The sequence below is a fragment of the Phodopus roborovskii genome, unplaced genomic scaffold (assembly GCF_943737965.1).
Source record: "Phodopus roborovskii unplaced genomic scaffold, PHOROB, whole genome shotgun sequence".
Taxonomy (NCBI): Eukaryota; Metazoa; Chordata; class Mammalia; order Rodentia; family Cricetidae; genus Phodopus; species Phodopus roborovskii.
The window spans coordinates 438,015-460,602 of NW_026125059.1; the positions used below are offsets into that span (position 1 = coordinate 438,015).

General features: G+C 45.4%; 2 protein-coding genes across 2 annotated transcripts in view; one reads left to right on the top strand and one right to left on the bottom strand.

Annotated features, from left to right (window-relative positions):
* The window catches only part of Prpf6 (pre-mRNA processing factor 6), a 48,949-nt gene extending 34,299 nt beyond the window's left edge, over nt 1–14,650 (bottom strand). Inside the window, exons 1-6 of the mRNA XM_051184162.1 lie at nt 14,412–14,650; nt 11,473–11,641; nt 9,636–9,754; nt 2,110–2,188; nt 418–594; nt 76–231 (exon numbers count right to left, since the gene is read on the bottom strand). Coding sequence (XP_051040119.1) covers nt 76–231; nt 418–594; nt 2,110–2,188; nt 9,636–9,754; nt 11,473–11,641; nt 14,412–14,635 — 924 coding nt within the window. The 5' untranslated portion in view covers nt 14,636–14,650. The remainder of the gene's footprint in view (nt 1–75; nt 232–417; nt 595–2,109; nt 2,189–9,635; nt 9,755–11,472; nt 11,642–14,411) is intronic.
* Nucleotides 14,651–16,349: 1,699 nt separating this feature from the next.
* Samd10 (sterile alpha motif domain containing 10) lies at nt 16,350–19,803 on the top strand. Its single transcript, XM_051184176.1, has 5 exons — nt 16,350–16,567; nt 17,865–18,046; nt 18,132–18,303; nt 18,661–18,801; nt 18,961–19,803. The coding sequence occupies exons 1-5, from the start codon at nt 16,477–16,479 to the stop codon at nt 18,981–18,983; spliced, it is 609 nt and encodes a 202-aa protein (XP_051040133.1). The 5' UTR covers nt 16,350–16,476; the 3' UTR covers nt 18,984–19,803.
* Nucleotides 19,804–22,588: the final 2,785 nt, after the last annotated feature.

Consider the following 22,588-nt stretch of genomic DNA (forward strand, 5'->3'; position numbering starts at 1 on the left):
CTACATTCCCCAAATTTGGTGCTCTTTCCCCCTTTCAATACTATCTCTAAAAAAATACACATGACAAATTCTCACCTGGCTAAGCCTCATGTCCATCAGAGTATTTCTCGCTTGTCCAATCTTCCTCATGTCCAGCTCCCCTGTACCAGGTGTCATCAATCCTGGTGTCATTCCACCAGGGTATGGAGTATTCAGGCCACCAGGATAGGGTGTGTTCAGACCTCCAAATTGCTAGGAGGAGGGAAAAACACAGATTTGCACTGTCATGCTTACAGATTCCCCACATCCTTAAACACTGCCCCCTAGTCCCCATGTCTTCACAGGCATAGCTATGCAGACTCTTGCCATGGCAGCTACAGAGGCAATCAACATTCACCCTTCTCACCACACTGCATTTGCTTCTCTTCAGATACTCACAGTTTGTCGAGGATCCACAGAAGTGTGGTTCTCTCCAGTCTGTAAATGTTTAGCAAAGAAACTGTCAGGAACAGGGGTCAGCTTCTCATAGCGTGGGTTCCTTTGACGTTTGTTTCTGGCATCGCCAACTTCTGGGATGCTCAGCCACTCTTCTTCTGTGACCTCTGCCAACTTCCTCTGGAAATATGCAGATCCCAACTGTTAGTGATCTACATGACTTCATATTTGCCCTCCTTAAGCCTCTGGCCTATATGTCTTAGGACTGATGCAAAAATGGTTTTCCATTAAAAAGGGGGGGGGGAGGACTGGAGAGATGGCTCAGCAGTTAAGAGCACTGGCTGTGCCTGGCATTGGTAGCCCACACCTTTAATCCCAGCACTTGGGAGTTCAAGGCCAGCCTGGTTTACACAGCTGATGGGAGATGTCATTCTGTATATGTTTCTCATACTGGTTAATAAATAAAGCACTGTTGGCCAATAGGAAAGGAAGATAGGAGGGACTAGGAGACAAGGAGGAAGAGGAAGTAGGAAGGAGAGGCAAAGATGGAGAGTCTGGAGAGAGCTGTATGCGGCAGCCGGCTCCCGGTAAGAAGAACACTGATTCAAGATGGACATTGCTACAGAGATCCTGCTTCATGGAAGAGTCTGCGAGACACTATGCAAGACACAGAGAAAACTGACTGACAAACTGCCAATACAAGAAGACAGTTTAAAGTTTCCTGCTTTACTGAAGAGTCTGTCATACACACTATGGCCTATGGGCTGAAGATGTAAGATTACAGAACTTCGGGTGACTGAAAAGGCACCTGATAATCCTGGTTTTTCATTTTATTTAGAGAAATCAATTCATTGCATTTGTACTATTTTACTAAAAATATAAATTATTAGGTTAAAGGCCAATAGGCAATTTAGAAAGCATATGCCTAAATGGAGAGAAATTTAAATTAAAAAAAAAACAAAAACTATTTTTCCCACCTCTAACAGTAGAAGAGGGGCTGGAGAGATGGCTCAGAGGTTAAGAGCACTGGCTGCTCTTTCAGAGTTCCTGAGCTCAATCCCCAGGAACCACATGGTGGCTCACAACCATCTCTAGTGGGATCTGATGGCAGAAAGGCATACATGAAGATAGAGCACTCATACATAAATAAAGGAATCTTAAAAAATAAATAAAAGAAAATTGTTTTTTGCTTTTGCTTTTCTTTCTTGTTTGTCTGTTTGGTTGGTTTTTTCAGACAGAGTTTCTTTCTCAGTATTGCTTTGGAGCCTGTCCTGGAACTAGCTCTGCAGACCACCGGGCTGGCCTCGAACTCACAGAGATCCTCCTACCTCTACCTCCCGAGTGCTGGGATTAAAGGTGTGCGCCACCTACATCCAGCTTGTTTTTGTTTTTCAAGACAGGGTTTCTCTTTGTAACAGCATTGGCTGTCCTGGAACTCACTCTATAACCAGACTGGCCTTGATCTGCCTGCCTCTACCTCCCGAGTTCTGGGAGTGCTGCCCGGCTTGCTTTTTTTTTTAACACATAAGAAGGATGATCAAATAAATATACTGAAGCACAAATCTCCCCAAAGCAATTAATCATTTAAACTGAAGAGCAGTACTAATGAAGATTCAGCAGAAGTGCAGCAGAGCAGTCTGGCCTCTGCTGTTGGGATGAGGACCTGAGAAGCTGTGCGCCAACCCACCCGCTTACCTTGAGATCTGAAAACTGCTGCTGGATCTTGGGACGCTCCATTCGGTATTTCTCGATCTCTTCTTTCTCTCTTTGCTCTCTAGGAAATAAAATATGTGCCTGCATTAGAAATATAAGATATAGGGTTTGGAGAGACATTAGACACAGGCTTAGACCACTTGTGCTTATGACAAGGCAGGTTTACTTCCCAGGACCCACATGGTGGCTCACAGCTATCCACAGCTCCAGTTCTAAAGGATCCAATGCCCTTTTCTGACATCCATGGGCACTAGGCATGCACTTAGTACACATACAGACATGCAAGCAAAACAGTCAAACATCAAAATGAGTAAGTCTTAAAAAATAAAATAAAATCCATTAAAAAAAGAAAATTGGCTATCCATTCCAAAATGAAGTTGGTTTGTTGTCTATCTTTTATATTTTTGGTTTTGAGCCTAGCCTTTAATGGCTGAGCCATCTCTCCAGCCTGGCTTGTTGTCCATCTTAAACAGCTAAAAACAATTCGACACACTTAACAGAATATATTTCAGGCAACTGTAGATATAGTCACAAATTTCAATTATTTACCAAATGGAAACAGTCAGAAACTAAAGAAATCAGACATCTTACTTTCACAGATGTTCCTTGAGTGATAATACGTTTACCATCAAAATAAATCCATTACAGTCAGGTATGATAACACACATCTTTAATTTCAACACTGGGAGGCAGAGGTAGGCAAATCTCTGTGAGTTCAAGGCCAGCCTGGTCTATTTATCTATGTAGTGAGTTCCAGGACAGCCAGGGCTATGTAGAAACCCTGTTACCAGAAAACAAACAAAAACAAACAGACAGAAAGAAAAGAAAAAAATCCATTATAAGGTGATAGGGATGTCCTTCTGTATATATGTTTCTCTTACTGGTTGATGAATAAAACAGTGGCGAATAGAGGCAGGAAGATAGGTGGGGCGAGAAGACAAGAATCCTGGGAAAGGTAGTCAGAGGGAGCCCGCCAAAAAGACACAACATGTAGTCGCCAAAGGAGATACAAGTCCTGGCATGCTCCAGTAAGCCAAGACCACATGGAAATAGATAGATTTATAGAAATAATTAAAACAGAGCTAGCCATCGACCAACATTTTAATAATACAGAATCTGTGTTTATTTGGGGCTGAAGCGGCAGTAGGACCTGGCGGGACAAGAAGACCACTGACAACAATAAAGAAAAACATGTTTCACTTCCCTAAGTGGCAACCTGATCAGTAGTGTCAGTTGTGATGGACCAGCCTAACTCCAGCTTAAGAATGGAAGCCATTTTGTTACAAGATCATAACAATTTAACTTTTGTTTGCTGCAAAATTCACGTTGATCATACTTTAACCTGTTTCTGGAATTTGACATGCTCTCCTCCACCCTAAGGAGTCTGACTCATATCTTGAATATACCTTGGTAAGATAAGATGTTTTGCCAAATAATTTTAAAATGTTCAACCAAGTTCCTATATAACCAAAATTCCTCTGGAGATCCCCAACCCCTGAAAACCCCTTAGTCTTGCAAGTTTTTGGACTATATAAACCCAATCCTTTCCTGTGTTCAGTGCTATATTTTCAACCCCTACTTTAGGGAGATAGGCTTGTCTGACAGAAAATAAAGCATGCTTATTAATTTCACCAAATAATTTGAGTCTGTATTCTCATTTGGTGGGACTAACAGTTGTTTCCTCCCATTGATTACATGGCTGATGAGAAGCTATAACAACACTATCATTGTTCAACAACTCAAGAGACTTATCAACAGCCCCACAGACTACTCCAGCCAGACTTCAGATAAACCCTACACTTTCCCATCACACTGAGACCAGACAACAGCTAGCTCTCCCAGGACTTGACTATTACCTTAATTTTTTCAAGGTCTCCTAAAGATGTCATCATCCCCAGACAACAGGAAGCAGTCTAGAAAACACAACACCCACATTCCCAAGAAGTGGGGTGGGTGGTTTTTTGGTCATTCAATGGGTAATGGATATTTGTCATCATTTAGGGGGTTGGTTTTAAGTTGTTATTGATAGTGATCAGAAAAAAAAGCTAAACAAAGAAGAATAGATTCAGGAGTCTCTTTTTGAAGGGAAAAAGGAGGAATATAGTATAAGAATGATGGGATAAAGGGGCAGATTGTTGAGTCTACTTTTAAACAACCACTAGTCTAAAATATTTTACACAAATATGAATTTTTGTATATTGGTCCAAATTTAAGATTATTTTTGTTATACTGTATTTTATGTTTCTATTTCTTAAAGGCACTGTTCCTATGCAGGTCATTTAACAATGTAATATAAAGTTTTAATCCCTGAAAGCTATTTAGGATAATAAAGAAATTCAGGTTAGCTAGGCAGGGGTAGCACACGCCTTTAATCCCAGCACTTGGGAGGCAGAGGCAGATGGATCTCTGTGAATTGTGAATTCAAGGCCAGCGTGATTTACAGAGTGAGTTCCAGAGCAGCCAAAACTGTTGCACACAGAAAACCTGTCTTGAAAAACCAAATAAGAAATACATATTTTTTTGTTTGTTTTGCTTTTTGGAGACAGGGTTTCTCTGTGGCTTTGAAAGCTGTCCTGGAAATAGCTCTTGTAGACCAGGCTGGTTTCAAACTCAGAGATCTGCCTGCCTCTGCCTCGAAAGTGCTGGAATTAAAAGTGTGGGCCACCAATGCCCGGCAAGAAATACATGTTAATAGTTAGTCATATATAACAATTAAACTTATAGTCAGGAACGTTTTCAAGGTCATACAGAGATGTAAAGATGTAAAGAATACGGCATTTAAAATGTTATAGTTACTTAAGACTTTACATCATGACAGGACATTACATCATGACAGGACATTAGTTTGCTCCTGACAGCAACAACCTACTTCAAAAAAGAGAGAGAGAAAGAGAGATGATGGGCATTGAAGAACCTTATATGGCATTTGTTTTCTTTGTGGTAAAAGCTAGCCACTGGGCAAAGAAACTGTCCTTGCCTCAATTGCTGACAGCATACTGTCCAAATCAAGTAAGGAGGACACAAAGGAAATTGACTGCTAAACTTTGCCAAGACAAGGTAGGGCTGTACTTCAAAATTCCTGCTTCACTAAAAAGTCTGTCAGATATTCTAGGCCTGTAGCCTAGATGGGTGCCCTAATACTGCAAAGGAAACGCAGCCAGCTTTCTCTGATGTTCCTATAGTTTTGGAAATTGTTTGCTCTGCATTGCCTGTTTATTCAAGTAATATTATCCTTCTTGGGTCTGGGGTGAAAATTGAAGACTTCTAGTTTTTCTCATTACCAAAGTCAGAAAATAAATTTACATAAGAAATGTAAAGTTTATAAGGTTGAGAGACAGAAAAGCTTAATTGTTTATCTAAAAAACAGTTGTGAGGTCTAAAAAGATAGTTTTAAGATGGTAATACAAGTTATGAGAGAAAATGGTTTAGTCATAAAACTTTAAATTCATTAAGGTAAGATAAATAATAGAGTATTTTCACCCAAATATGCCAAATTCAAATGGACTGGACATTGCTAATGTAACACTTACTTGATAATTGTTCTTATTGAATATGGTTTTACTACATTAGAGTTAAATCCTTTCCCTTTACTTAGACAAAAAGGGGGAAATGTTGCAGAATAATCTTTTTGTACACCGTGAAGGTGTGTCACTGATTGGTTTAATAAAAAGCTGAACAGTTAGCTAGGCAGAAGGCTGGGAAGAAGGTGGGGATGCAGAGCGAGCAGGGAGGGCAAAAGGAGATGAGGTCATAAAGTCACAAGGCAGAAAGAAAATTAACAGAAATGCGTTAATTTAAGTTATAAGAGCTAGTTAGAAGCTAGCCTAAGCTATTAACAAGTCTCCATATGTCATTACTGGGGAGCCGACCACTGCAGGTAGAGTTTTCCTGTCCCACAGCAGCTCTCAAAAACATACCGAGGCTCAGGCTTATTGCTAACTAGTTCTTACATTTTATAACCCACATTCCTTATTTATGCTCTGCCACATGGCAGTGCCTTTATTAACATGGCATGATGAGAGCTGCTGGTAGCAATGGCTTTACCAGAGGCCACTGAGAATATACAGCAGGTGTCAGCTGGTATTTAACAGGTGGACCTACCATGAATAACTCTCTGCCGAGGAGCCCCACTTCGCAAAGATTGTGGGGTCACTGACTGTAAATGACTGCGTGTTTCTGTCTGTAGTTTTTCTCGTGTACCATTTCCCCCATTGCTTGTGTGTTTATCTCATGTATATATTTCATTTATTGGGTACACATATAGCTATGGATGGTCAGGAAGATGATTTCAGCTTAAGCTGCATAATTATGATGAATAGGAATATTACTAGAAAGCCTGGCATTGGTGGCACATGCCTTTAATCCTAGCACATGGGAGGCAGAGGCAGGTGGATTCTGTGAGTTCGAGGCCAGCTGGTCTACAGAGTTTCAGGACAGGCTCCAAAGCAATACAGAGAAACTCGGTATCAAGAAAGAAAGAAAGAAAGAGAGAGAGAGAGAGAGAGAGAGGGAGGGAGGGAAGGAGGGAGGGAGGGAGGGAGGGAGGGAGGGAGGGAGGGAGGGAGGGAGGTTACTAGAATATTTTTTATTACTCAGACTGACATAGGAAAGTAATAGTATTCTCAGTAATTAAAACAGCTAATTTCAGACTTCATAACAAATATGAATCACATTTTCAGAGCCACACAGCACTTCTTGAGTAAACAAAAAGACACAGAGCCAAACTGACCACACAGTTTCTCTCAGGCTAGAAAGGATCATGCTGACTGGGCATGGTGAGTAAAGTAAGCACATAGCTCTGAGTGGCCAGGGTTCCCAGACAGAAAGTGACACTGAAATTCAGGACTCAAACAACAAAGTTAGTTGGCTGAACCCTGAGGTTAGGAGATGTACAGAAAATCCATTACTCCAGAGGGCTATGCCTACCAAAGTTGCTTCAACCCTGACCTGCAATCAGCAATGAACACCTGGGAACTTGACCTTGTGTATTCATCTCCAGTGGCAACCAGTTTGCTTTGAATTTGTTCTGAAGTCTAAAATTAGCTGTCTTAGTGACTGAGAATACTACTACTTTCCTATGTAGAAGAGAGATGTATGTATATAAGAGATGGTAACTGTATGTAAAGAGATGTAACTGTGTATAGAGATTGTCAAGAAAGAGGTTATTCAAGATGAAGCAAAGCGGCTACCATCAGGATAGCATGTGCTTGTTCCTTCTTCTTTTTCTTTTTGGTTTTTCAAAACAGGGTTTCTCTGTAGCTTTGGAGGCTCAGTAGACCATGTTGGCTTTGAACTCACGGAGATCTGCCTGTCTCTGCCTTCTGTGGGCTGGGATCAGAGGCATGCACCACCACCACCCAGCAGTGCCTTTTTTCTTAAGTTACCATCAGAAAGCATACGTTTCCTTGCTCATTTCCTTAGCCCTCAGATCGAAAAAGTCTAGCCCTCAGACAGAGAAGAAAATTCCTAAGTCCCCACTGATTTGAAGGCATTTCTGCAACCCTGCGTACAGTCCTGGAAGCTGGCATCTGGGGCTGTGATATCAGCACTTTCATCTCCTGCTCTCTCTGCATCTGACTCTTCTGATTCCACCCTTCTTCATCCCAGCATCCTTAGTTTAGTTGCCCTGCCAAACTTCCTGCCTTTTATTAAACCAATCTGACTGAAAAATTTTCACGGTGTACAAAAGGACTACTCCACAGCAGACGATTCCTATGAAAAAGTCTGGCTGCACATATACATCCATGCAGGTGAAACATTCATATAAATAAAATAATTAATTAATTAGTTAATTAATTAATTAAGATGGTAACACTAAGACGAGCATGATGGTGTATAGTCCTACAAATCTGATAAAGCAGAAACCTGAGGAAAGGTCAACCTGGACTACATAATGAAACACCACCTCAAAACTGAGAAATTAGTAAGAGATCAATCACACTGCTCTGAATAGGACCTGAGTTCAGTTCGTTCACAGCACTCTTCTTGAGTAGCTCACAACTTCCTGTAACTTGTGTCTCTGGCCTCCAAGGAGACAGACAGACAGACAGACAGACAGACAGACAGACAGACAGACAGACAGACACACACACACACACACACACACACACACACACACACTTTAAAACATTTAATTCCAGGACTTAGGAAGAAGAGGTAGGAAGATATCTGTGGTCTGAAGGTAGTCTGGTCTACATAGTGAGTTCCAAGATAGTAATGATTATGTACAGACTCAGTTGCAGAAAAACCAAAATAAAATAAAATAAGAAAGAGCTAGAGAAATGGCTCATTGTTTAAGAGCACTGACTGTTCAATGGATTCCATTCCCAGCACCCACAGGGCAACTCACATATGTTATACAGATATACATGCAGGCAAAACACTCATGTAGATAAAAGTAATACAATTTTTAGAAAGATTTTAAAAGTTAAAACAAACAAAAAAGGAGCTGGGCAGTGGTGACATACATCCTTAATCCCAGCACTCAGGAGGCAGAAGCAGGCAGATCTCTGAGCTCTACAAGTAGAAAGGGAGGGAGGGAGGAAAGGAGGGAGGGAAGGAGGGGGGGGACCTGAGGATATAACTCAGGTGTAAAGAATCCAACTACCACCCCGGGTGCCTGGCATTGGGGCACACCTTTGCTCCTAGCACTTGGGTGGCAGAGGCAGGCAGATCTCTGTGAGTTCGAGACCAGCTTGGTCTACAAGAGCTAGTTCCAGGACAGGCTCCAAAGCCACAGAGAGACCCTGTCTTGGGAAAAAATAATTTGATTCAAGGTCTTACGTTCAATTCCTTAGTACCACAAAACGAAAGCAAGCAAAATAAATAAATAACCAAAGAAAATTTGGGGATACCGTTAGGGAAGTAGTAAAGTATCTCATAGCCCAGACAAGGAAAGATCCCAGGTTTCTGGAAAACAAAATAAGACAAAGCAAAAAACCTAAAAGCTGGGCGTAGTGGTCCATACCTTTAGTCCCAGCACTCAGGAGGCAAAGGCAGGTAGATCTCTATCAGTTCAAGGTCAGCCTGGTCTAAATAGAATTCCAGGACATGCAAAGCTACATAGTAAGACCTTGTCTCAGAAAAAGAATAACAGGTTTAATCCTCCCCCGCAAAAAGGAATCCTACTGGACATGGTGGTGTACATACTAAGGAGGCAGAAGCAGACAGATCTCTGTGAGTTCTAGGTCAACCAAGCTACACAGTGAGACCCTGTTTCAAAAAACAAACAAACAAACCAAAAAACAAAAACACAAAAAGAGCAACATTGATCATAGTCAAAGTAACACCCCAAATTGAGATGCTTTTGTGGCAGCTTCTAAGCCTTGAGGCTATTCTGCAAATACCCAGCCTTTATGCAGGCACAGCTGTTACAGACCAAGGTCCAAATAGCCTCTAAAGTCAAATAGACATACAGCTATTTTTTCAACTTTCCTCCTAGACCAAAATAAAACACTACAAATTTATTCTGTCTGAAAGTTGGATAAGCACAGTATGAAATAACATACCTTCTTTCTTTTCTTCTTTCATCCATCCGTTTATCCAAAGCTGCATAAATAGCATCTGCTTCCTCATCATCTTTCTCATAGGGTCCACTTGAGAAGAGGCTCCCAGCATACCCATTAAACTAAGAACCAAGCAACACATATAAAGGGTCAGCTTTCCCACTAATACAGACAGCAGAACACTCATACCCATACAACTAAATCTTTAACAAATAAAAAGAGGAGCTATTCCAGTTGGAAGAAACTAAGCATACTAGTTCTTTTGTTGTTTTGCTAATGGATATGTTGTCAAACTGCCTTCTACTTATGTTTATACCCACAGATCAGGGCTCAATCTTTACCAGAAAAATCTTTCTGCAGTGAATAATAGTCAGTGAAAAAAACTAAAATGCAGTAAGTACTTATTCCTAAAACAGGACATCTGTATCATTTCCCCCTCAAAAGGCATCACTTTAGAGGCATTAGAAAGAATATAAGAACAGAGGGATGGAGAGGTGAGCTGTGAAATGCTCTCTTCCATATGGGACACAGCCACTGCACCCATGAACTCACTGCACAAGAGAGAGCTAACAAGATCAGACAGCCTTCCAACAGGCAGCATTAATTGGACTCAGTGGGTTACAGAACAGAGAGAAAACACATGAAAATGGGAAGGAGGCCAGTCGGGAAGCACTAGGGTTGGTTGGGGTGGATCTGGAGTAGATATCAAAATACGGTGTATAAACACATGAAGTTGTCAAATAATAAATAAAAAACATTCTAAAAAAATTAAAAATATTTTTAGGGATTAGATAGAGCAGCAACTAAGAATAGGTTTTCTGTACTGAATAATAGGTTTCTCCACTGACACAGTAAACCAGATCAACCCAAATTAAAAAGTAAAAGACCAGGTTTATTTAGAGCAAAATCAACTCCGAGTTCTCCAGCCCCCAAAGATGGGGGGGGGGGCAACCACCACATGGTGATCTAAGGGATCGAAGGCTGAGTGCCTAAATACCCTGTAGGCGCAGGGTGGGGTTGGGGTAGTGATTACATGTCTGCCACAAGCTGGGTTTGTGCCCAATTTTGGTACATTTTTAGGCGGGGTCTGGGGCGATGGTAACTTCAGGGGAGGAGCCGCCACCACCAAGAATGCACAACTGGGCTTTTTGGCTATCTCAGAGGCAGATTCTCTGAGAGGGTGGGTTTGGACAGGGGAGAAAGGAAAGAGAGAGAAGAGGGAGCAAAGAGGAGGAGAGGAGGACAGAGGAGGAAGGAGAGGGAGAGAGGGGGAGGGGAGGAGAAAGGAGAGAGGAAGGGAGAGAAATGGGGGCTTTCACAGAATGAGCTGGAAGTCCCAGCTAAACAAAAAATATATACTGCTGTTGGGCTTGGTAGCACATGGTTTAATGTGGTCTACTAAGTGAGTTCCAGGACAGCCACTGCTCTGTTACACAAAGAAACCCGTCTCAAACAAACAAACAAACACTGCTCTTTCAAAGGACTCTACCTCAGTTCCTGGCACCCAGGTCAAATGGCTTATAACCACCTCTAACAACCCCTCCGGAGGGAAATCCAATGCCTCTGGCCACCTCAGGCACATGCAATCATGTGCACAGACACATTCTCATACACATAACTTAAAAATAATGAAAGCAGCCAGGTGATGGTGGCACATGCCTTTAATCCTAGCAGTTGGGAGGCAGAAGCAGATGAATCTCCTTGAGTTCAAGGCCAGCCTGGTCTAGAGTGAGTTCTAGGACAGCCAAAGCTACACAAAGAAACCCTATCTTAGGGGCAAAAAAGAAAAGAAAAAATAAATAAATCTTTAAAAGTCATTTAGAGAAAAAAAAAAAATCACCTCATCATAGTTGGTATCATTCAGATCCTCATCGTCGTCATCAGCAGCCTGATTTTTCTTCATCTGGTCCCCCACAGTTCTCTTCCCTGGTGGGGCATGTCGATCATCCACAGGATCATTTGCATCCCGGGCAGGCCCAATGTCTGATCGGGTGGTAAAGCCAGTGGCACTGCAGGAAGCCCAAGGATATCATTATTTGAATGACCTTGATCCTATGCTCTCTTCTGATCATCATTCAGTAACAGTCATTTCCCATAACTCTGGGAGCCATAACTCTAGTACTAATGAAGTGCACACTTGTCCATTACTGGTCTTCTTTGTTCACTAAAGCTTTTAACCTACAGTGAGGTCAGAGACACCTTAAGGTGTCTCCATTTCTCCTCCACATCACTGCCAGGCCTTCAAAAGTCCCTCCTCTCTAGTTCTGACCTCACTCACATTCCCAATTGTCTGTTGAGCACAAACTCTCCACTTTACACCAGGCCCAAACTGAGTTTCTTCCTTTATGCACTCAACAGCTATTCCAGGATGATCAGCCATTAACAGCCATTTCATAAGAGATATTATACACATAAGAGACATTATACAATCATCTTTGTCTCCCTTTTGAGTTCTCTCCATCCTGTCTGTCCCCAAATACTACTCCTACTTCAACCCACAATCTGCCAGGTGATTCTTTTTTAAAAAATGTAGCTCAGTCAGGCAGTGGTGGCACACACCTTTGATCCCAGCACTTGGGAGAGAGGCAGAGGCAGGCAGATCTCTGTGAGTTTGAGGCCAGCTTGAAGACAGCCAGGGCCACACAAAGAAAGCCTGCCTCGAAAAACCAAAACCAAACAAACATAAAAAAATGTAGCTCATAAACTATGGGCTCTCTATCTAATGCTAAGGTCCCCACAGCCTCCAGCTCCATTCTGCTTGCAGCAAATCCCATTATTCTGGATTCCTTTCTTTTTTGGTCTTGCTGGGACTGAACTTTTTCTTTTGTATACAATTTAAAACCTTCCTTTTTGATTAACCGGATAGGGAGAAATACTATAGGATGCTTCTCTGTACACCGTAAATATATATTGTTCCCATTGGTTAATAATAAAAGCTGTTTGTCTGGCAGAACAGGGTTAGGTATAACAATCAAACTGAGGACAGGAAGAGTCCAAGGAGACACGAGCCAGCCGCCCAAGAAACAACAAGCCAGCAGACTGGTAAAAGCCAGGGCTACCCATTCTATATGGAAAGAAACCTTGCTCAGCCAAGACACCGGTGCTGGAGTGGACAGCTGCCTTGGTCCTGCCTCAAGAAAATAATGGAACAGATTTAGTAGACTTTATAGGGGAGGCCTTACCCTCTCTGTGGAGCAGATTGGGGGGTGGGTCGGGAAGAGAGAAGGGAGGGGGAATTGGGATTGGAATGTAAAACAAACAAACAAATAAATAAATGAAAGGCCAGGGCTACGTGGCAATAGAGTCACAGAAACGGGTTAATTTAAATGTAAACGCTAGTCAGCAATAAGCCTGAACTATAGGTCAAACAGTTTGTAATTAATGTAAGTTTCTGTGTGATTATTTGGGACCGTGTACTCAGGACAAGAAAGCTCCACCTCTGTTTACAAGTCCTCCACAAGAACAGTAAGCGCTCCTAACTGCTGAGCTATCTCTCTGCCCCCCTAGTCTTCTTTAAAGGGGTTGAGCAAGGTGCTGGGATCAAACCCAGGTCTGAGGCACAGCACGCACAGTTGGCTACACCTAGCTGCCTTTTTAAACTGCTTGTTTATTTATTTAGTGTGTGTGACCTGGCACATGTGTGGAAGTCAGAAGACAACTTCAGTTCTACCCTCCTACCACACGGATTCTGGGGAATCAAACTCAGACTTGAGAGAGCCTTTACCTACTGAGCTACCTCAACAGCCCCTTACCTGCCTTTTTATGTGTCTACACCAAATCCCTCTTTTTGTTTGTATTTTGAGACAGAGTTTCTCTGTATAGCCTTAGCTGGCCTAAAACTTGCTCTGCAGACCAAGTTGGCTTCTGGCTCTTGAGTGCTGGGACTAAAGGCATATACCACCTGGAATAAATTCCACTTTTCTTTGCCTCTCCCAAATCTGACACTTCAAATCCTCTTTGTAAACCTGACTAAAATGCTACATTGCTGAATATCTCTTAACTTCTCTTCACCTTTGTGTGCCTATACACACAAACACCAAACCTCTTCTAGTGAACTCAAGTCAATTCTAAATAGTATTACCAGGAGAGACTCACGTCTAATCTAATGCATAAAGAAGTAGGAAAAATACTACTCATTTACCCAACACCTATGGTTGGCAGGCATAGGCTATCCCTGTCCAGAGGGTTCAGAATTTTAACACGTGACCTATGGCCACACATCCTAGAGGGAATAAAGGAATAGTACACACCTACTATACACATCAGACTCAACTGCTCCTTACAGCCGATTTGCTTATGCATATTACTTCAGACACCAAAACACTGAGGCTCAAACCCCTGCGTAATCCCTGAGATCCGATTCACATCTAAGGGTGGCAGTCAGGCTTCATGGACCAGCTTCTTCTGATGAAAAAGGCTGCTGTGTCTGTCAGGCATTGTGTCAAAAGACCTAGTGCCTCTCAGAATATATAGCGGTGAACGTTAATCTTGTTTTTGAGACAAAGTTTCTTTAAGTAACCTGGGCTGTCTTGGAATTCGCTATGTAGATCAGGCTGGTCTCCCCCCAACCATCACCACCGCGCCCCGCCTCAATGCCGGGATTAGAGACCTACGCCACCACCCTCAGACCCTCAGGCACTTGTTTGTTTTGTTTTGTTTTGAGACGAGGTCTCTCTACTTAGCCCTAGTGGTCACAAGTATCACTCTCAACTAGGCCCGGGAGGTACGTTCCAGGGCACTAGCCACCCTTCCTGGTATAAATTCCGCCCACTGCCTTACCCCCGACCCAGCCCGGGTACGTAGCCGAGCGGCGCGGGCATGCCCAGGAACGGTTTCTTCTTCTTGTTCATGGCGGTATTGTTGGCCGAGACAGAAAAAAGTAGAGGAGCAGGTACGCGGCCGCAGGCGCAGAATCCTCCCAGTGTCGCAGCTGGAAGAGATGCAGCTACTATGTCGCCTGTGCCCCGGAAGTAGAGAGTTACGTCGCGCAAAACCCCGCTCATCCAGAACCTCTGGCGGAAGTCAAAGATGTGGATTTGCAAAGCGTTTCCGGTCGCGGCTGCTGGGTGGGTTTGCTGTGAGAAGCCGAGCACGCGTGCGCGCGCGCAAGCTACTAAACATTAGTGCAGCGGGCCGCGCAGGCAGACGTAAGGGTCAAGCGTTCTGTTGCCATATACCAGGAACGATGCACAGCCTGAACCCAGCAGGCTTGTTCAGGAGCGTCCCGGTGCTGGCATGGCCTCAGACCTGCCTAGCCTTAGCTGAGTGGTTCAGTGAATATGACCACGACTTCCGACTTGCCTAGATGTACTGTGTGGCCACCGATCGTCGGATATTGCATGCATTCTGCAACTGCTGCTGTGCGCGCTCAGCGTTCAAAAATGCGACCCCTACCCTCCTACACCGTCCCACCCGCGTGGGCCTTTGGAGAACAAGTGCGTGGGCCGGAGTTAAAAGCTTGGGATTGTGTGCCCAGTGGCTTTAGTGGACATGCACCACTGTATTTTACACAGATATTTTCTGCCTGTGTACAGCCCTACCTGCAAGACAATGCCAGTCCCACCTGTTGGACAATAGACTCAGGTCATGAGTAAGGCTGTACTGGGCAATAGCCCAAGCTATAAAGAATTGCTTAGCCCCAGGGATGGTGGGCTCTACTTGCAGAAACAATATGCTAGGGGAAACAACCCTGCCCCCAGTTAAATCCCAAAAATAACTACCTTCCTGGTAGCTACTAATTGTGTGTGTGTGTGTGTGTGTGTGTGTCCCAAGCTCTCTGTATGTGCTCCCCCCTTCATCCTGTGAAAAGTTTGGGCCCCCTCTGATTCATTAAAGCAGTCTCAACCTGTTGAGATAGACTCTGCCTCTCTGCCTCACTTTTCTTATACCACCCACACCTGAGGAGAGCACCAGACTCTAAGGCACACAGGAAAAACTGCAAATTGCTGCGACCTATACTCTATGCTGGACCAGGCAACCAGACTTCTGCGTCCAATGCTTTTCAGTGGGGTTCTGAAGCAAACAACCATTCTTGGCTCCCCAGACAAGCTTTTAGGGAGGAGCAGGATTGAGTCCGTGATTCAGGAGCTCAACAGAGAGGCATAGTACTGCCTGGAGTTCAAAGTGACCCCCCCCCCCCGGCAAGAGTCAACTAGTTAGTGTCTCTGGAAAGTGGTCTGAGATGAGAGAACGCTCCAGTAAAGAATGGGCAAGTGGGGATGGAGATATAGCTCGGTAATTAAGAGAATACCTCATATCTTTGCAGCGGACACGGGTTCACCCACATGGCAACTCACAGATGACCATGACCCCAGTGCCGGGGGATCCGATTTCTGCTTCTGGGCATCAGGTACATGAATGGTGCACAGACATATACATTCGGGCAAAACATTCATAAAATTTAAAAGGAAATGAATTAGTTAGGACATGGGGGTATTTGGGAGAGATTGATCCAGCCCTTGGCTAGGCAGTGTAAGTAAAAGGCCACCACTACCACACTGAGGGGACCGGCAGTTCCTCGCTTGCCAACTGCAAAGCTCCTCCAGCACGTTGCAAGAGAGGCTGGTCCGCAGAGCCAGGTGCGCAAGGACGCCTTTTGCCCTGGCGGACACCCTCAGCATACGCAGCCCGCGCGCCGCCGATACACCTCCGAGCTCCCGGAGCGCGCCTTGCGCCCAGGGCTGGGCGGCAGGTGCTTTGCCGCGCAGACTCCCGGGCCGCGGGGACCGGCTTGGGCTCGGCGGGCTCGGGCGGGTGGGGACGCGGTGCGCGTTGCCCATCGGCCGTACTGGCCGCCTGGTACTCCGCGAGGGGCGTGTACCCGAGCCGCGCACTGGCGGGCTCCATGTTCACCGAGCTGAGGTCAAAGCTGAGCCCCACGCGAGCTCGCGCCGGGGCTGTGCGTTCAGGCTTCGGGGAGCGCCCGGATGTGGACGGTGAGCTGGGATGGACCCAGAAGCAGGAATATCGTGGGCAGTGGGATGGGAGCGGGAGGGGTACTGGGCCCAAGGAGAGCACTGGGGCTGGACTCAGGGTTTCCGGGGGCGGCCACCGCGGGGGAAGTCTTTGTCCAGCGTTATGGGGCAGGAGGGTTGGCAGGAGGGCGGCGGTCAGTCTCAGGCCTTGGCTTGGTGTGGGGAGGACTGTCAGGAGCTTCTTCACCAAGCTGACACCACACTCTGATCACCCTTTACTTCACACAGAGAAAACCCTCCCCAAGCTGTAACGCTGGAGCCCAGGCATTTAATTCTGAGGTTGGGATTGGGAAAGACAGACCTTGGCCCAGCGCAGGGAGCAAATAGGCGGGGCCTGGGGAGCCCTGGCAGGTGCGGCTGGCTTTGGCTAAGATGTTAGACTGGTTTCCCTTATGAGATGGGTGCATTCTAGCCCTAGTCCAGGGGAGGCCCTGCCAAGCTCTCAAACTACACTACCTATTCCCTGAACCTTGCTCACTTATAAGTCTTATGGTACTACAGGCTGCCTCAGAGTGGTACTACATGCTTCTTAAGCCCACCTTCTTTCTTCTGTTGGCTTGGAGGCACCACAGAGACATCTGTCCATATACAGTGCTTATGGGTGCTTTCTGTGTGCCAAGACCTGACACACAAGACCAGACATTGGTTGTCCCCAGACTCATGTCAGTAGTAATTCTCTAAAACCAACTTAACAAGTGCAATGAATTAGTGGGGGAAGAAGGTCCTCAGTACATCTGTGCTGACCAGTCCCTTCCTAGCTGGCACCCTATTCACACTAGTTGCTCTGGGGTGAAGCAGAAGCCACACAGAAGGGAAATCAAGCATGTGTCTGGCAAGTTCCTGTTGTCAGCGTCCCAAAAGTTCAAACTTTTTGTCAATGAATCATAGTAACTGTTGAAGACAGATGTATGTGTACACCCTGGTCCTGAATGGCATGTGGGAGGCTTATGTGCCAGCCCAAAGCAAGAGCAAAGCAAGTCAGGGCAGCGCTGGGACAGCTCCCCTGCCCTGGCTATAGGGGGGGTGTATCCTCCAATCTAAGCGCACTTGGGGGAAGAGTGTGGTCTGTCCACTTTATCTTCTTAAAGATGTCTTCAAGGCAACTCTGGAAAATTTTTCTTCTGCCTCGGGGGCTTGAGAGTCTCCCCAGAGGAGAAATTACCCCTCATTGGTAGACAGAAGACTTACTTGTCAGGAAGCTGGCTCACAGGGGAGGAGCCCACCCTTGGCCACTCTGACTAGGAATCCCTGCATACAGCCACTGCCCATTTCAGCTTCTGCCAGACCCTCCTAGAGCACACAGTATCAGCTGAGAACATACCCTGCCACCTGCCTCGGACACCAGGCACCAGCCTCACCTGGCATGACTCCCGCAGCCAGAGGGCATCCAGCAGCAGGCCAATCAAGCTCCTTCAACAGCCAGGCTCAGAGACCCCCCAGGTACCTACCTACCCCACCTAATCTTAGCCCTTGCTCTCAATTTTTATTTACCTTCATTCTACTGACCTTACCTCCCCACCTGCAGGCCCGGCTATACTCTGATCACTATGGCTTGTACCATACAAGCCCTTCACTGGGTGGCCTGACAAGGCCAGTGGTCTTGTGGAGCCAGCAGGATGTTTGCAAGTGGCTCAAGAAGCATTGTCCTCACAACTACCTCGTCTATGTCGAGGCCTTCTCCCAGCATGCCATCACTGGTATGGTGGGTTATGGGTTAGGGAGGATCAGGGTGCTCAAGAGAGCCTCCACCTCACTTAGTCAGCCTTGTTTCCCTGTATCCTCCACGCCAGCCTCCTTCTGTGCCTCTGCTGTGTGTGTCTCTCTGCCTCTCCCAGTCTCTCTGACCTATCTTTTGATCTGTCTTGTCTTTCTCTGTACCTTTCTCCCTTTAAGAATCCCCGCGTCTCTGCTCTTCTTTCTTAGTCTGGTATGTTTTTGTTGTTGTTTGCTTTGGTTATGATTTTTTTTTTTTAATCTTGATGGAAAGTCTTATTGTACGGCCTATCTACCTTGCCTCTGTTTGCCTCACTGACTCCTTCCTTCTCTCTCCCTAGGCCGCGCTCTGCTGAGACTGAATGCAGATAAGCTGCAGAGAATGGGGTTGACTCAAGAGGCCCAGAGGCAGGAGGTGCTGCAGCAGGTGCTCCACCTGCAGGTGCGTGAGGAGGGGCGGAGCCTGCAGCTGCTTAGCCAAGGTTAGTAGCAGGGACCTGGAGTACCTGGACTAAGGGACGGGACCAGGCTGAGGGTTGTAGGATGACTATTCTGACCATAGAAGGGTGGTTGGAGGCATCTGGTAAGGACCATCCTGGGGTGTGCCAAAAATCCAACTGTCCCTCCTGTCGATCCCACAGCTTCCTTCGGAAATATGTCCTAGCTGCTGCCTAGACTTGGACCCCAGACCCCAACACTGTGACCAGAGCCCACAGCCAAGGATGAGGCAGACCTGGCCCTACAGCCCCTTTGGATCCTGCAGGATACCCTAGTGGCCAAACCTAGCCCAGTGAACAGGGAGGGGCAGGACTGCCACCTCCAGGTTCTTCTGGAGAGGCACTATAGGTTCTGCCCTGTGACTGGGTGGGTGGTTGCTGCCTGCTTGAAGACCCTTCTTCTGGGATCCAAGCCCAGGTCCACCCCCTGGTGCTGCTGGCAGCAAACAGGGCAGCTGCCTGGAGCAAGAGTGGGGTTTGAATGTCCCCAGACTCCCAGGGAGTCTGTTTATTTATGTTCCCTCCAACATGTGACCACCCCCCATCTCCTGAGTCAGGAGTTCTCCCCTTAAGTCTTTTAATTCTGTGTCTTCCCCAGCCACCTCCAGGTCAGCCACACAGTGGGACAAGCTTTTCTTGGCTCTCTTTCAGGTGTATCCCTTCCCTAACCCACTCAGAGTATAGCAGGCCCAACCTGTTATCCACAGTGACGGTCAGCAGTCCAGCTAGGTATCATGCCATGTGCTTCACTCAGTGATTGTGAAACTTCAGCATAACCTACCCACTCATGACAAGTGAAGTTGAGAGGGGTCCAAGATGCTCAAGCTCCAAGGCCAGTGTGTGGCACACCACAGACGCCAGTGCTGTTCAGGTAACTTCATGTCCAGCCACCGGTTAAGCAATGTTCTCAACCTTACCTTTGAGGAAGTCTTACTTTAAGCATCTTCCCTATTTCATTTCATGACTCTTAGAGACCACCTTGAAGAAATGTGCGTGCACACTCGAGCACGAGTGCATGCCCACACCTCTGCAGCTTTCCCAAGAAAAGTCTGTATTTATAATTTTTCCAAGAAAAGTATGTAGGGCTGTTCCTCTCATGTGTCACCAGACACCTGAACAACACTTCCTTGGGTATTTGGGGGCTGGTGCTGTCAGGAAGAAAGACAGTGAGGATAACCCCAGCAGCTCACTCTCATCCTGCCATCTACTAACTTTCCCAGGGACTCTAAAATCTCAGGGACAGTTGAGGCTCAGCCTCTAGTCCCTCTGTGTGCCAGAAGCTGGCCTCAATTCAAGGTCGCTCATTACAGTTAATTTAGGCCACTGACCTGGCATCTCCTGTCCTGTGTGCCCTCCACCCATGGAAGGGCCACCTTGTTGTGTCTGCTTGCCTTTAGAATCCCCCAGTCCTTGTTCCTGCAACCGGAGGGCTCTCTCTGCCCCATTTCTCTTTCCTGACTTTTCTATCCTATGCTCCTGTCCTGTCTTCCTTGGTTTTTGGTCACTTTTTTATACTCTGACAAAAAAAAAAAAAAAAAAAAAAAAAAAATCAGAAATAAATCTGGTTCTCAAATGCCACCAGTGTTGGATCTCTGAGGACCAGTGCCTACAGATAGAACCACTAGAGGGCAATAATGTTACATCCTGGAGACACTACCTGGTAACTCCAGGACACCAGGGCAAACAAGATGTCTTAGGTAGAGGTCCTATGCATGTTTCCCCAGATTGGGACACAGCAGCCCTGACACACTCAGAACAACAGCTTGGGTATGTGGAATGAGGCTCTCTGGAGCTGCTCTAACACTGGGTTCCTGTTGGCTCATTGTCTGAGAGTGTAGCTTAATGATATTGGACAGTATGTGGCCCAGGCCTACGTTTGATCTCCAGCACTGAAACAGAAACACAGATCCTCTAAAAGTAGAGAAGAATCCTTTTATTTTGTTTTCGAATGTCTGTCTGGTATTCCTGGGCTCAAGGCTACATCACTAATCTATCTCTGTGATCACTCTCTTCTGACTCTTACATGTACCCTTTAAATGTAGGGTCCACTTGGGTAATCCAGATAGATCTCAAGAATTTCAGTCACATCTACAAAAACCCTTTTTTCAAATAAAGTATCACTACAGGTTTAGGAATTTAACATGGTCATCTGTTGGGGGCTCACTTTTCAGCCAAAGCCTGACATACATAACACGTGGAGCACACACACTCAACACAGCACTTAGACATACAAATAGGAACACAGAGGCATAAGCCACAACACACAGACATGCCTGAATATATACAAGCACACATACATATTTGACCAGATGAAGGGATACCTATAAAGATATGTAACATCCCCATATGCACAGATATAATTACCCAAGCACACAAATAGTAATGTATAATCACCCACTAACACAAACACACAAGACATACTACATGGTGCACATAAACACACTACATTGCAAAATGACTTGACACCTAGATACACACAAAAGCCAGTTACAGGGAGGTAGGGCTGGAGAGTTGACATAGTAATTTAGAGCACTTGCTGCTCTTAGCCAGGCAGACAGAAAGATCTATGTGAATTTGAGGCCAGCCTGATCTACAGAGCAAGTTCCATGAAAAGCTCCAAAGCTACACAGAGAAACCCTCTCTCAAACAAACAAAAAACAAAACAAAAACACTTGCTACTTTTGTAGAGTTGAGTTCCTAGCATCTACTTCAGGTAATCACAACTGCCTATAACTCCCAACTCCAGTTTCTGGCCTCTGTGCATACGTATACACGCAAATGTTTTTAAAAAAAAACACCCTTTTTTTGGACTGGAGAGATGGCTCAGTGGTTAAGAACAACAGCTGGATTTCCGGAGGTCCTGAGTTCAATTCCCAACAATTACATGTTGGCTCACAACCATCTGTTATGAAATCTGATGCCCTCTTATGGACTGCAGGGATACATGCAGACAGAACACAGTATACATAATAAATAAATCTTTTTTTTAAAAAAAAAAAGAAATCAGCCCTTTAAATCCTGACGCATAGTTAAACATGGATATGCATAACCTGAATATACTACACATATCCCACACACCCTGTTACACAGGTGGACATCTTGTCTACAACAGGACAAGCAAATGTGCCATGACATTGTGAGGCCTACACACAACTGCCATCTGACACACATGGTCACTTAAACACATATCAGCCTGTGGGCTGTGGGCACTGGCATATCACACTTGCGAACACTCAGAGTCATACAGGGAAAGGTGACAACCTTGAATGTACCCCAGACTGAACACTGACCCCTACCAACATTCTGAGGCTCCACATCCTGGTGGAATGGCAAGAGGTGGAAAATGCCTTCAATCCCACCATGTGGGAGGCATCTGAGTTTGATGCCAACCTTGTTACAAACAAAGTGAGTTCCAGGCTAGCCAGAGGCTACATAGTGAGACCCTTTTTCAAAACACAGAGGGGGGTCTGGGATGACAGTACTGTGGTCACCAAATGAAAGCACAGTTTTCTTCTCTTCCCTCCTGATGCAGGCTGCGAACAAATGAAAGCTTATCCCTTATCTTTTCACTCTACCAGTCAGTTTCTCCTCCCCGGTCTGCCAAAGTTTATTTCTCTCTGCTTCATTTATTCCCAAATCCTGTGTGTTGGGTCGTCATTAACCCCAGATCTGACTCTAGCAGCCCAGGCTCTGGCCAGAGGAGCTAGATACTGGCCGTTGATCTAGAACCATTGTTCACAATGATGGGAGTTGATCCAATAGCCAGTAATCT